The 14919-nt window shown below is 40.9% G+C and overlaps 1 protein-coding gene across 1 annotated transcript in view; it reads left to right on the forward strand.

Annotated features, from left to right (window-relative positions):
* The window catches only part of ARHGEF28 (Rho guanine nucleotide exchange factor 28), a 220974-nt gene that overhangs the window by 176074 nt on the left and 29981 nt on the right, over positions 1-14919 (forward strand). Inside the window, exons 30-35 of the mRNA XM_060235810.1 lie at positions 1852-1983; positions 4308-4390; positions 5785-5823; positions 5931-5978; positions 7700-8203; positions 9845-10145. Coding sequence (XP_060091793.1) covers positions 1852-1983; positions 4308-4390; positions 5785-5823; positions 5931-5978; positions 7700-8203; positions 9845-10145 — 1107 coding nt within the window. The remainder of the gene's footprint in view (positions 1-1851; positions 1984-4307; positions 4391-5784; positions 5824-5930; positions 5979-7699; positions 8204-9844; positions 10146-14919) is intronic.

Here is a 14919-nt window from a genome sequence, read left to right on the forward strand (position 1 = left end):
ACTTTAATGGTAAGTTTATCTGTGGCATAGTACTGGAAGTACCTAAGCACTATGCATACAAAATAATTGGGCTGTAGGCATAGTCTATGCATGTGTGAAGTTGTTCTAAATTATTCTACTAATGAAGTGAGGAACTTTGCCCTTGAAGAGAGTCTTGATTGATAGCACCAGCAAATGTATTTTCACATATTTTCAGGGCATTTTTAATGATAATGTGGTTGGATAAAAACCAATCCACTTATTATAAAATCTGCCTCATCATCATATTTCCACACTGAATGCTATTAAAGATTACCCTTTTAGTTCACCTCAGAAAATCCCTCTTGCTGCTAACATCCTCATTAAAATGTTCATGCATCAACAAAGACATTCAGAAATTAGGGAATGTAATCTAACAAATGAACAGAATTCAGATTCATTCAGTTAGTGACTCTTCCACTTGGAGAAGAAGAAATGGTTCATTCTAGCCACATCAGAGTCACCATCAGGAAGACTGTTGACTTCTCAGACAAGTGAAATAAAGTCAAAATTGTAGGCTGAATCAGGACAGCCAAGAGCTCACATGGGGTTTTAGACAAAAGGCTGCTTCCAGTAGGGGGCCTGAAAATATAGCCTAGCTCTGGTGGTAAATGGCACGGAAATAGCTTGGAATGGCATCTACACACTCAGTTACTGCACCCCATCCTCTGCTATCTTGCTTCTCCATGTCATTCCATTGCATTGCACAGGGCCCTCACAGTCCACACCCCCAAACGGCTTTTTCCTCTTTTTCCCAGCTACATTGTACTGTCACAGAATGTTCAGTAAATACATGGGGGTAGGGGGAGATCTTTAACAAATTGACATAGAGGAATACAGAGTATAGCCCAACCCTGTACACCCCATAGGGGCTATAGGATTAACTGGTATAGTTAGGCTAGTTCCCACTAGTTAGCAGATTGCTTAAATAAAGCTACAAATGCAGAAGCATCGCTTTATTAGGTTGCTCAGCTTACAGAGCTGCACAGAGCCACGTTGCAAGTTTAAAGGTGAAATACTTCTCTCATTATTTGAGAAATAGAGAATAGAGACAGGATAGAGTATTAACATACTTGCTAAGGGTGGAAGCAGATGGCAAGAGGGCCGTCTGCCTCATAGTGCCAACAAGTCATAGTGCCAATAGTGGACAACAGGTTGCCTCTCCTGGTGTATGGAAGGAGAAGGGCATTGTGTGAGAGATCCAGGTGGGCAGCCATGTTGGCCTGAAGCAATAGAAAAAAGCCGGAGTTCAATAACACCTTTAAAACCTACGAAGTTTTATTCATGCACACAAAAGCTTGCATTCTGAACAAAACTTTGTTGGTCTTAAAGGTGCTACTGGACTCCAACTTTGCCCTGTTGTGTGAGAGTGAGCAGAAGGAAGTTGTTCCCTTGAGAACACAATCTACACTTCAAAGAGATAGTGGCAGAAGAGTAAACACAGGAAGGAAGGGTCAGTATGACTGTCTAGCTATCAGTTGCCAGAACATCTAGAGGCTGAGACAGGGGACAGCGTCTTCACTTCCAACATAGTGCAGCATACAAATGGCTGCTTCACTGACAGTCACCCTGTAGTCATACATAGATAAGGCATAAGCCATCTGGATGTTCCCCTTCAATGTTGATGTTTTCTGCTCCCCATGCTAGGAAAAATCCTCATGTAGAAACAGTCAAAGATTCCCTTTTGTTCCCCCCCATAATTCAAAAGTTGTCTAATAATAAATGATATGATCTGCACAAATTCATGAATAGCCAAGGCCAAGGTTACATTATCTTCCTCCCTGTCCCCCCCAATCTTTGGACTAACCTCCTGAACGCTCATTCTTTTTGCAGTGGAAAGTCTCCATGTGGCTGTAGCATCGACACAGACAAATGACACAAGCCAGGGAACAGATGAGAGTACTAGAGAATCAAGTCTGACGGAAGAGCTTTCTGCAACTGATGTCTGCGAATCTATGACTGATTGTTAGTAAGACTTTTCACTTTTACTCAGATGTTATTCTTAAATTTCAATTCTTTTTAACTTTCACCCTATCAAAGTGTAAAGCAAAACAGTATCCTTTCCTTCCCTTTGTCCAATATATGCTCTATAACTCAATGCCTTGAGCAGTATAACAATCAGAAATTTAATTAACAATCTCTTGTTATTTTCCAAAAGACAAAAGAATTTTTTTGCAGCATCCAATGTTATATTAGGATTTTGATCAGAGAGTAGGAAGGGGACCACCTTGCTTAGATTGAAATCATTGAAATTCATCAGCCACAGTAGAGTAAAATGGCATCGAATTAGAATATAGAGGATATTCCAATAAAATATGAGAGAATGAATCTATTTTACCAAGGGAGCAAGAGCAAATTCTATTAGAGTATGGATGAGATGTGAGTAGGAAACCTACCCCTCTTGGGGTGGATCACCATCATCACCTGATAGGGAATTAACTGCAAAAACTATTTTAAAACTATTTGGATGCCAGTAAGATTCAAGAGACTCAAGGGGATTTATAAAATTACCCATTTTAGCCTGCTTCAGTTTGAGGCCTTATCAGCTGGGGAAGGGTGAGACCTTTTCTTACCTTTTCTTTCTTTGGAAAGTTTATGCCCCTTTCCACAGACAGTACTTGTCATGGGTGATGATGAAGGGAAGCTGCTGGACATGGAGCTGCCAGTTGCAGCAGAGCCAGCAGCTGAGCCCTCTGACAGCACAGCAGCTGGTCCCTCGGAAGAAACTGACAGCTGGCCGCTGCCGCTCTTATTCCCTGACAGTGCTATAACTCTAGCTCTTGTAAAACCTATCATGAATATTTCTAAGACACTCCTGCACTCCATGGCACACAAAAAAATATACCCATACCAAATCCTAAGGGCAAAAAGCAACAAAAGCATAGCTGAGCAAAATAGAGAATTAAATGGAATGAGCTATGTAGACTAATAAACTACTACAGTACCTTTAGAATTAGTCCAACTACTATTCTAACTGTAAAATAAGGCCTAGTCCAGCCACTCAGACTTCACTCACACGTGGCACCCTGCTTGTTATTTAAAGGGAGTGTTTGGAAGTGGGGGGGAGGGGGGTAGTGAAAGGCTGAAATAGATGCAGGCCATTTCAGAGAACCCTCTTGCTCCTTCCTGCTTCCCAGCATGAACCACAGGAACCTCTGTGGACTCGCCAAAACATGACTCCTGGGGGGTTATCAAACTCTCAGTAATAGAGCCTGTTACTTGCTGAATCAGAACAGTATGGCAAATGATTAGATTAAAGTGGTTTATTTATATTTTGGTAGGCAGTACTATGTTAGTCTGGAATGATTCCATTAAAGTCAGAGGAATTGTTGCTGGCCATTTGGGGCTTTAACCCAAAACGATAAATATATTGTTGCTTTCAAAATTCTTCATTAACTTATTTTCTATTAATAATTCAGTGCTTGATGCTCTGTTCTATTTTCATTTGAAAATAGTTTCTTATCTTAGGAGGATCATAAAGATTTTCATGGCAAATTCTATTAATGCTATTAATAACTTCTGTTGCTATACATTTCAAAGCTCTGATATTGTAATGAATGGATGGGGCCAGTTCACATGTGCCCCAAACTTGTAGATGCTCTTGACTGCATCCAAAGCTCACATACAATCTCCCCATACAAGTAGAACATCTTGTATGTTGAATCACCTGTAGCAGAGGCTCCCAACCTTTTTGGCCCCATCCCTGCCCTCATGGGGGTCTTTAAATGAGGTGTAGGCAAAGGTCGCTGCTGTGCTGCCCCTTCTGCCCACCCGGGTGGATGAAAGAGGTGGTGCTTCAAAGCAAGGCCTCTTTTATCTGACCAGGTCCCAGGTGGGCAAAGGGGTAGTGTGGCACTCTGCTTCACTCCATGGCCCGGTTGCTAATAGGCTGTGGACCGGTACCAGTCCACAGACCAGGGTTGGGGGCCCCTGACCTGTAGAGTCATACCCAATTGTATCCTACCCACATAATTGATGAATAACCCCCCCCCCCCCCAAAAAAAAAAGCCATTGGAAGTGTGTGTTCAATTGACAGCAATCGGGGGATGCTGTTTCAGTAGCTAGGTAGCTCTTTGTCTTTATGGTAAAATTATGCACAAATGTGGGCCTCTCTTTGTTAGTTTGAAGAATTTATACAAATCACAGAATTCTGTTTCTTAGGTGCAACATTACTCTGTACAGGGGGTTCATTTATTTTAATAATAAAAGAATACACTTGATCTATGAGTGCATGTATGTAGTTCACATATGCTTGACTCCTATCTTTTCGTGATTCTTTTAATCACTAGTAACAGAAGTAAAGGGAGATAAGTCTTCTGATGCAGATGTTCATGATACAAACAGCATAGGAGAAATTGATGACCTGGATCAGGTACTGCTTTTGAGAAGCTTTATTTAAAATTCAATATATGCTTTGGACATGGACAGGTCGTTGGACATTCAGAGTCTTAGAATACAAATGCCCAGCCCTTCCCTCTGCTCCTACTGCCACTTTTTCCATATCCCACCCTCTGTCAATTGGATTCACCATCTGTTCATTAAACAAACTAAACACTGAATTCTTAAAAGGAATAAAAAGCACATGTTAAATTTTGTGTGATTTTATTTATTTATTTTATTGGATTTATATCCCACCCTCCCCACCGAAGCAGGATCAGGGTGGCTCACAACAATAAAACATTTACAGTTCTGAACATTAACAGTTAAAACATTAAACAGATTAAACAATGAACAATTAAAACATTTTAAAACAATTGAAAACAATTTGGTGCTAGTGTTATTTCCAGTGTCTTCAGTCCTCATATACTGCTATCAGTTGAAGGCAAGTCAAAACAGAGTTGTCTTACTAGCCTTGAGGAACTGGGGAAGATCCCGCAAGACTCTTACTTCTTCTGGGAGTTGGTTCCACCAATAGGGGGCTGCTATAGAGAAGGCTCTCTCTCTAGTGGTCTTCAGTCTTGCCTCCCTCAGCCCAGGGATCAATAACAGATTCTGTGTCCCAGATCTAAGTACCCTCTGAGGAACATATGGGGAGAGACGGTTCCTGAGGGAGACAGATCCTCGGCCATATGGGGGTTTAAAGGTAATAACCAGCACCTTATAGCGAATCTGGTACATTATCAGCAGTCAGTGCAGCTCTTGCAGCATGTGCTTCCACATGGAGAGCCCCAGTAACAGCCTAGCCACTGCATTCTGCACCAGCTGTAGTCTCCGGATTCGAGACAAGGGCAGCCCCATGTCGAGGGCGCTATAGTAGTCCAATCTTGAGGTGACCGTAGCATAGATCACATTTATTTTGCATTCAGAATTTGGAATTTTTAAGGGCCAAACTATGTATTACTTCTGCCATGTTGTTGTCATGGGTACTTAAAGCTGTTCTGCAGCCCCTCCCCTTGCTGTTCTGACAAGAACTGGACCTCTGTGGCATTTCTAAATTGGGGTCTGCTGCCGGTGTCCATGGCAATTGTGTGGCAGGTGTAATGCATACTTTGGCTGCAAAATGCTAGTCCACTTTTCGGTAGCAAAAAAAAATCACGTGTTGTATATGAGGAAAACAAGTGATGTAGAAATATCTGATTATTAGTATGAATGCATTGTTCTCAATTTGCGCATATATATTGCATGCTAAATGATTGGTGTTTACTTAAATTAAGCATGTTGGTGCAGTGTTCAAGAACTTTTAGAAATTTTCAGATACTGTTGTTGAGTCACCAGAAGGTGGCAGTCCAGGTCTACAAAAAAAGCTAATTCCATTTCTGTCTGTAGGAAGGAGACACATGTTTCTCTACTTCAACACAGACTGAGGTGAGTCAGATCAGCTACAAAACCTCTTGCTGTTGTTTGCTTTAAATGTGCTAAATCTTGTAAACAAAAAAACCCAACCCTTTCTTTTTTCCCCCTCTCCTCTCTAGATCGTACAGACCATCCAGAATATAACCCGTCTCTTGTACAGCATACAGGTGATGATTGTGTTGGGAACTTTTGTTTTGTAATTAGTTGCCCAAGACAAGCTCACATTTAAAGAAAACACAATCAAACATTTTGAACTTTGTTTTAACTTATAAACTGTATTTAGAAATCTTCTCTTGCCTTGTTCCTAGTTTTAGAGGGTAGCTATATTGGTCAGCAGTTAGAATAGCTCCTTTGACTCTTGAAATCTTATTCCCCAAAAACCTTGTTGAACTCTAGGTGCTACTGGATTCTAACTGGCTTTTCCCTAAGACCATGGCTCCTTTCCTTTTGCTGCTCTTCATCCTTTGCAGTGAGACATTCTTCACTATTTCTGTGACCCTGGGCTTTTTCTGATAATTGAAAAGTGTTTCCCTTTGCATGAGCAGAAACCCCTTATGCCAGAAAACCTGCTCTGTGCCAACGGACAGTGCTGTGCAAGCCAAAATGATTGCTAGGATCCAAACGTATAAGTCTGATCTATCACTTTTGGCAGGGGCCTTAGGCTTTTCACTAAGATGAAGTGGTTTAGCCCCACTGGATTTTTTTGCGGGAGGAGTTGAGGGTCTCTGGTGGGTTGGGATGGCATGAGTGGGCACTACCATATTTTCAGTGGGAAAAGTCCCCATTCAGTATAGTTCCTCTGTCCTCTTGATGGTAGCGTATAAGGGCCTAACTACATGTTACTTTTTTGCCAGTTGGGTTGGGGTTTCCTAGACCCAACTCGTGTTCCCTGCAGTCTCACAACAGCTGTGAGGAAAGGCATTTTTAAACTCGTCAGGAGCCCAGAGCTTCTTAGAACTGTGGCATGGGGAGAGGAGGGTCTCCTGCCTCGCCATCCATGCCATTTTCCAGAGCCAAAAGAGCCTCTGCAGGGAAATATTTGCATAACTTTTAGAGCTCCACATGGAGTATTCCAGGCATGCACAGCTCCAAAGTTATGCAAATCAATTCCTGCCAGTGCCATTAGGGATCAGGTGTGGAGAGGAGAAGGCCACATTCTGAGTAGATCTGGGTTCTTGGGGACTTTAAAAATGCCTCACCCCACAGCTGCTGTGTGATTGCAGAGGAAGAGAGTTGTGTCCGACTTACTAAAAAGGCAACATGTGGTTTGTTCCTGAGACTTCTAGGAATATTTCAAGATTGTATTTCAGGGAGCATTATAGGCAGCTGTGAGAGGAAACCCCCCTCATACCTGCAGAAATCTAGGCAAGATCCAATCCACACCATTTTATTATACCAGCTTTTCCTTTAGAGTTGGTTCATGGGTGATTCAAGCTTGTTAGCTCTGATTTTATTGTGGACCACAAACATCAGCAGTACTGCTTTCATTTCTTACACACACATGCAGCGAGACAGAGTATGGAGAAGGACATATTGTAGAGTGGTAGAAATTGTTTCTACATACATTTTTTTATTCCTAAGCATTTGTTTTTCAGGACAGAGCATGTATGTCCAAACATTTCTACCATACTCAAGTTATCTGTCTGTCTTTATTGTTGCACAAAGTAAAACCTGCAGAGGATATGGGTGAAGTCCATGGAGGCTAAAGCTCTGAGGTCTGTGGCATTAAACTGAAGGAGGAAAATACAGTGATAATATCTAACAAATCCTCTTATTTCGCACTACTGTGAGTTTATGTGATGAGTAGGTTTGCCCTTCCATTGAAAACACTAATATTTAAATTTTGTCTCTTTCATTTATGGAAACTGCATTTTGCTTTGATGAAAAGGCAGCCTTAGCCATTCAGGATAGTCACATGGAAATCCATAAGCTTCTTCTACAGGAACATGAAAGATTCAGCTGGAATCCCAGTTTTCGTAGCAGCTCTGTCTTGGAACAAGAAAAACACCAGAACTGTAAACAGAAGGAGGAACTAGCAAATGTTCAGAAGGTTCAGCACCAGTTTCAGCAAGAGCAGCAACGGTGGCACCGCGAATGTGAGCAACGGCAACAGGAGCACCAGACAAGGGAGAGCCAACTTCTGGAGAGGGAGAAGGAGTGCTTAAGCCAGGAGAAACTGCTTTGCAGGACCCGCGAAGAGCTGGATGCTCAGCTGCAGGATTATCAGCAGAACCTGGAGAGACTCAGGGAGAGCCAAAGGATAGTGGAGAAGGAGCGAGAAACAGTGAAGTTACAGCACAAGATCTTGCGCCACTGGAAGCACAGCCGCCAAGGCAGTCTGCCTGGGGTGTTCTCTCCAGGGGGCAATGAGGCATGCAAGACTTTATTCAGAGTAAAATCTGTTAATATCTCTTATCATCCAACTCTATGATTCTATAATTTTATGAATCACTTTAACTTCCTTAGTGGTCTCCCATCCAAGTGCTAACCAGTGCTGTCTGCTTAGCTTCCAAGATCTGAAGAGATTGGGCTAGCATGGGCCATCCAGGTCAGGCCTATCTTCCTGTTAAAGAGGGTAGATAGGCCTGACCTGGATGGCCCAGGCTAGCCCAATCTGAGGCCAGGAGATCCTCCACTCCCAGGAGGAAGTTGGCAACCCTATTATCTCCCTGTTAGGGAGGGTAGATAATAGGGTTGCCAACTTCCTCCTGGGAGTGGAGGATCTCCTGGCCTCAGTTTCAGATGCCAATCAGCCAGCTAATGGGAGGAAATGGCAAAAGAGGGGGGATTGTGATTGATGTCCCCACCATCATGATGTCACTTCTTGTACAACCTGGAAGTGACATCACACCAGGTGACTTTCTGACATTTGGCCAAAACACTGTGATTAAGCCATACAGTTTTGGAGAAAAGTTAGATCATCACCCCACTGCACACAATGAAATCACTTTCATGTTGCACTGGAGATTGTTTGTCCTGGCTTAGATGTTATTAAGAAGTGAGTTTTCCCCACTTTTCCATAGCATCTTGTTGCTTCCATGCACCTCCCAGATTTTAACAATCTTTTCTGCAGTCTTTCCCAAACCTGTTTTGCTGCAGTGTTTTGGGAAAGTTCATAGTAAGTCCTGGAGGTGCAAATGATCACATTTTCAGACATTACACATTTGCGTAGAGGTTCATTTATTTTTTTTACATCACAACTTTAAACAAACCTTCATTGTAAAATAAAGAAAAGGGAAGAAGGCTAAGAAAAGGTCAGATTGCACAGGCAGAGTCAGCCATGTGACTCCTTCCCAGCCCAGCATGCAACTGGTCCCACTTAAGAGCTTCTAACATAGTGCAATGGCATTGGGTTTCTCTGTGGGCAGCACCTCTCACAGTGCTTGTCAGTGAGGCCAGTGTTGATTGGACCTTTACTTTGGGTTTATTGTTTTTATTGGGCCAATGGGCACAAGACTGCAGTAACTATTTGCATAGCTGTTCCCATCGTTTGTGTGAAACAGCTGCCACTGACAGTATCAGATTGCTTTGAATGATATCACAAATCAAATCAAAGGGTGGATTTCAGCAGAATCCTGAAGTCACTCCCCCATCGTCAGTGACTGAGGTTGTTCTGTATCAGCATAGTGAATAATATGAATGGAACTGCTACCAGTGAACAGGGCTATGTTCAGTAGGCTTACCATTCTTGCTAATATCACCTAGCAAAAAGGCCTGGGCTGAGAATTATATACTGCCAGTAGTAAAGAGTCCCTCACATAAAGGTGCAAATAATTACACTGCAAAAGGGATGGTAGTGTCCCAACAGTTTAAATGTGGAATTAAGATTAAAGTTTTAGAAAATCTTGCATTTCTTTCATAATTTTTGCCATTGATTATTGGCAACAGATGAATATAGTGGATTTTGTTCTGATTTTTACTCTAATTTTAGCTATATAATGATGCCAAAGTAAAGAAAAGAGAACTATGATGACAACTACAAAACTGAAACATGGATTTATTTTATATTTTCTTTGTGTGTTTTTGTGTGCAGATCATGGGGCATAATCGATCCGACAGTTTTTGTGGTGAAAATTCGGTCTTCATAAATGAAGCTGTGTTACAGATGTCATTAAACCACCTTAACAGATCAAATTCAGCTCTAGTTACCCAGGATTATGTACGTGGAGTAAACCAGCCAAATTCAGATTTATCAAGGACTAGTGAAAATCAAACCAGCTGCAAAATGAACACTTCTTGTCAGCCAGCATTTACCGGTGAGCTCTCGAAATCTGCAGACATCTCTCATCAGGCAGCCTCCTCCTGCACAAGCAACACAGAGGATTATAATAATCGTAAGTCATATTTGAATTAGTAAGTAACATGTTACTAGTGTGAAACATGCAGAGTTAGGTGATCTTGTCTGATGCATGTTTCAGAATCTTGAGAATTCCTACCTACTAATTCAAAACACGTTTCTAGCCCTTATGGCTACAGACTTATCACATCCAAAGTCAGAATCATGCCATGGATCAACATTTGAAGATTACTACGGAAGTATTATTGGCCCTCAGTTCCAAAGGCAAAAGAGGAAGGTAGGCTGGTACAGTATAGAACAGAGGTGGCCAATGGTAGCTCTCCAGATGTTTTTTTGCTTACAACTCCCATCAGCCCCAACCAGCATGGCCAATTGCTGGGGCTGATGGGAGTTGTAGGCAAAAAAACATCTGGAGAGCTACCGTTGGCCACCCCTAGTATAGAACTTGCCGGCAGATGATTTTGATGCTTTTGGTGTTGGATTATCCTACTGCCTTCTCAAAGAGGTCTTCTGTAAAACTAGGTGATTATCTGGTTCCTAAATGGCAGAGAGAGAGAGCTCTAAAAACCTGTATACCAAAAGTGTGAACAAAAAGGACCTTAACAATGAACAGGAAATCCTATATATTCTTATAATTTTCCATTACACAAAAATCCTCATTGACTACATACACCAAAAAAATTATGAGTTTCCCAAGTTTAAGATTCATTTTGAATAATTTCTTTATTGTCGTGTATGAATCAGTGAGATTGTTATTTGACAATCATTAAACCAATATAAGAAAACATCTTAAGCTTCTGTAGCATTGCTATATATTTATTATTAACTATCATGGTTTTGTATATTTATCTTTGTATTTTATGAAGATTTTTGTATAATGGAAGATTGGAAGAATATATTTGGGATTTTCACCTTAATTTTTTTTGTTTACAGTTTTGGTGTATATATATATATATATATATATATATATATATATATATATATATATATATATATATATATATATTCAAAATGTGCGTACAGAGAATGTGCGGACATGCCCATTCTCCTCTGTTTCTGTGCAATGTTCTACATATACATTGTTGATATGTCTTTCCTCGAAAGATTGGAAATCCTTTTCAAGGTATGCCTTCTAGCATGTCACTTGTATCAATGTATCTTGAAAATAAAGTATACACCTAGAGTTCAGGTTACTTGCTTAGCTTAGAAGAAGAGATGAAAGTGGATTTATACCCTGCCCTTCACTACCTGAAAGAGTCTCAGACTAGCTTTCAAATTCCTTTCCCTTCCCCTCCCCACAACAGACACCCTGTGAGGTAGGTTGGGCTGAGAGAGCTCTGAGAGAACTGCTCTTGAGCAGAACAGCTCTGAGAGAGTTATGACTGACCCAAAGTCACTCCAGCAGTTGCACAGGGAGAGTGGGGAATCAAACCCAGTATGCCAGATAAGAGTCGGAGCACAACCACTACACCAGAAACCAGATATTTAGCCGAGAGTTGAATCTCATACATGCCTAAACCATTTGGAAAATTGTACAACCAAATTTTATAAATGAATGCACTTCAACAAATATTGTGAGACAACATCATGCTGTTGAGGTGTTCATTGCTAGTAATATTGAACTGAAGCCTTAAGGGGATGGTTCACTGAGTAAGCAGAGACTGAGGACCATGTTTGAAAAGCAGACTTCTGTGTATTGACTATAAATGTTTAAATTTTATACATGAGATACTTGAAGTATTGATTTTTTGGGAAGAAGAAAGGTGGCTAATAAATGTAAAGAAGAAAGGTAGCTAATGTTTTCCAATAAATAATAAGAAACATTTCTGGTATTGCAACGTTTTCTGCTAGAAGCTAAAATGACTACACTGAGTCTGTCATACTTTGGTCACACTGTGAGAAGACAAGAGTCACTGGAAAAGACAATAATGCTAGGAAAAGCCGAAGGCAGCAGGAAAAGCGGATGACCCAACATGAGATGGATTGACTCAATAAAGGAAGATTGACTCCATAAAGACCTGAGCAAGGCTGTTAATGGCAGGACATTTTGGAGGAAATTAATTTAAGATGCACACAATGTTTTCTGCATTCCCCATGTTTTGGCTGTGCAGCTGTGGCAGAGTGCAAAGGAAAGCACTGCCTAAGGGGCTGCATGTCCACAGGGTTAAAACCCACCATAACATTCAACTTCACTTAAATGGCACATGTGCCTCTGAATGACCAGAATGATTTTGAGTTCTATAATTTTCTGAAATTGTAGAAATCATATGGTAGGAAAATCCTTTCGGATTCCATCGTTGGATGGAATCCGAAAGGGACCTCGCAGGAGAAGAAGACCCTTTCTTCTGCAGCTGTCCCACCTGTCCCTTTCCTTCTTAACTCTAACCAGGAGTGCATTTGGCTGCTCAGATGCTCCTGCTCCCTCTCAGTGATTCAGAGTGAGCACCAGTCAGCCAGCTCTAAGGGAGGGCATCTAGCTCCCAGGTTCAATGTTGAACATGTAGCAAAACCATTTGCCCTACTCTTCTCATAACAGAACCCACAAACATAAGAAATAGCTAACATCACCCTATAATTCTTTCAGTCCATAAAGCTAGGATATGCTACACAACTGTAATAATCCCTATAAAATTCTCATACTGCAAACAATGTTCCCTCTAAGCTGTGGAGTCTTGTGAGCAAAAATTCTACTAAGTGAGCTACTGAATACATCAGTTTGCTTTAGGGCCATTTTTCCTGAGCAGAGACAAAAATGTGTGAGTTGGAGGCTTAAAAATTGTGAGCTAGCTCACACTAACTCAGCTTAGAGGGAACGCTGACTGCAAAGTACCCTGCTCGCTCTGAGCTCACCCTTTCTACTCTTGATTCTGTTACAAGCAATTAATACAAGCACCTTCCCCCATTTTACCATTACCTGATTGCTTTTTTCACTTCTCAGCATACTATCATGCTTCCCTCCCGACAAAGAGACCTGAGCATTTAAAGGTAGCTTTGATAGATCTGAGTAGGATTCTGAGTAGATCTGCTTTGGATTACTCTGTAGGAGGGGGCACATGTTTACAAGATAGAACACCTACTATGCAGAATGCCCTGGGTTAAAGGAAGGTAGCAAGTACTGGGAAAAGACTTTGTCTCTCTGTTGTCCTGGAAAATGACCTGATCAGCAGTACCAAGCATAAGGCAGCTTTATGTTTAGGTTCATGTCAGCAGGTGGAGAACATAGAGGGTAGGATTCAGATTGTGCAATATTCATATTTTCAGATAAATGTGTTGCCTCGTTAGCAACATTGCTGCTGCACCAATATGCAGTGCACAACCTTTCCTGAAAAAATGCATGAGTACCTGAATTATTTATTTGGTGGTGGTAAATTTGAGCCTTTCCATTGACCACAGAGCACAAAGTTTCATGTTCAACTATAATGAAGCATCAGTTGCAAGATTCTTAGTGGAAGTGAATGCTGGGGAAACGATCTGTTGGGAAATAACATCTCTATTTGTTTAAGTCAGATGGCAAAATGAATTAAATCATTATCAGGGCACTATTGGGGTGAAACATAAGTGGTTGTATGTTGTGTACATTGAGAATGTTTCAGACAGCAATGCACTAAGCCTGGATTCTTTGTTTGCTACTTTTGGAGGAAGTCCATTTCTTCATAAACCCTAACTTTACCCTTTATGGACTAAAGGAAGGATTCTCATTTAGGTTAGACACAGTGGATAAAAACCATGCTAGGTAGCTTTTATCATTATATGTGGCATTTGCCAAAGAGCAATCCTAATCAGATCTATGTAGAATTCTACTCATGTCTATTCAAAAGGGTCTACTCCCAGGAAAGTGTTTTTAGGATTTCAGTGTTACTAACTTAGAGTGACTAATGCAGGATTTCCTCTTCCAGTTTCTAAAAGTTTTTTTAAAAATTGTTTTTCTTCAAAGGAAAGAAATTTTGTAAAAGCATCTTGTTTCTCTTGGGGAAGGGAGGGCTAGATGGTAATCTCGTGGCTTTTGAAGTGCTTTTGGCATCTCTGCTAGAAGCCCATTAGACATTTGCAAATGTATGATTTATTGATGCAGTGTGTACTGTTAAGTAAAAATAGCACAACGGGCCAAATCTGGCTCAAATGCATTTGCAGCAACCGTTCCAATGACATCAGTACATTTGGGGGGGGGGGCTAGTTATAAGCAAGGAATTGCCCTTTAGATAACTAGATATGGATGATCATTCTGTCTTTCTCCTGTTAAAAATGGTACGTATTAATATCAATTCAAAATATTCAGAAGAGCCTACAAGGGCACACAATGGATTTTAAAGCTTTCTTCACTATGCAGATTATATTGTTGTGTATGTATTTTTTGCATTCTGCCTTTTCCTATGGAGCCTAGGGCATAATAAATGGCCTCCCTGTTATCCTTACAAACAACCCTTTGAGATAGGTTAATATGAGAGTGCTGCTGAATGAGCTACATAATCTGAGAGGCAGGCATTTGACCATGGGTTCTCCTGGGATCAACACTCTAGCCTATACACCATACAGGTGTTCAAAATTATGTTAGTCTTTTTATTTAAAAAGTAACCCAGAATAATAAAAGTACCAAAAGCGAAGTCTATCCCTTTCTTTTACAATTCTGACTAAATTGATTGGCATTATAGATGTGGGTGTTCCCATTCTCATGCAGTCATTAAGTGGCAATATTATAATCTGTGATTGATATAATCAAGGTTGAATGAAGAGGGGGGGAACTGCTCAATTCCTACATTTCCTCAGTATTCTCTTCTGAGGAAAACAGTGCTCAACATGGCAAAAACAGAACA

This window comes from Heteronotia binoei, chromosome 4 (genome assembly GCF_032191835.1).
Source record: "Heteronotia binoei isolate CCM8104 ecotype False Entrance Well chromosome 4, APGP_CSIRO_Hbin_v1, whole genome shotgun sequence".
NCBI classification, from domain to species: domain Eukaryota; kingdom Metazoa; phylum Chordata; class Lepidosauria; order Squamata; family Gekkonidae; genus Heteronotia; species Heteronotia binoei.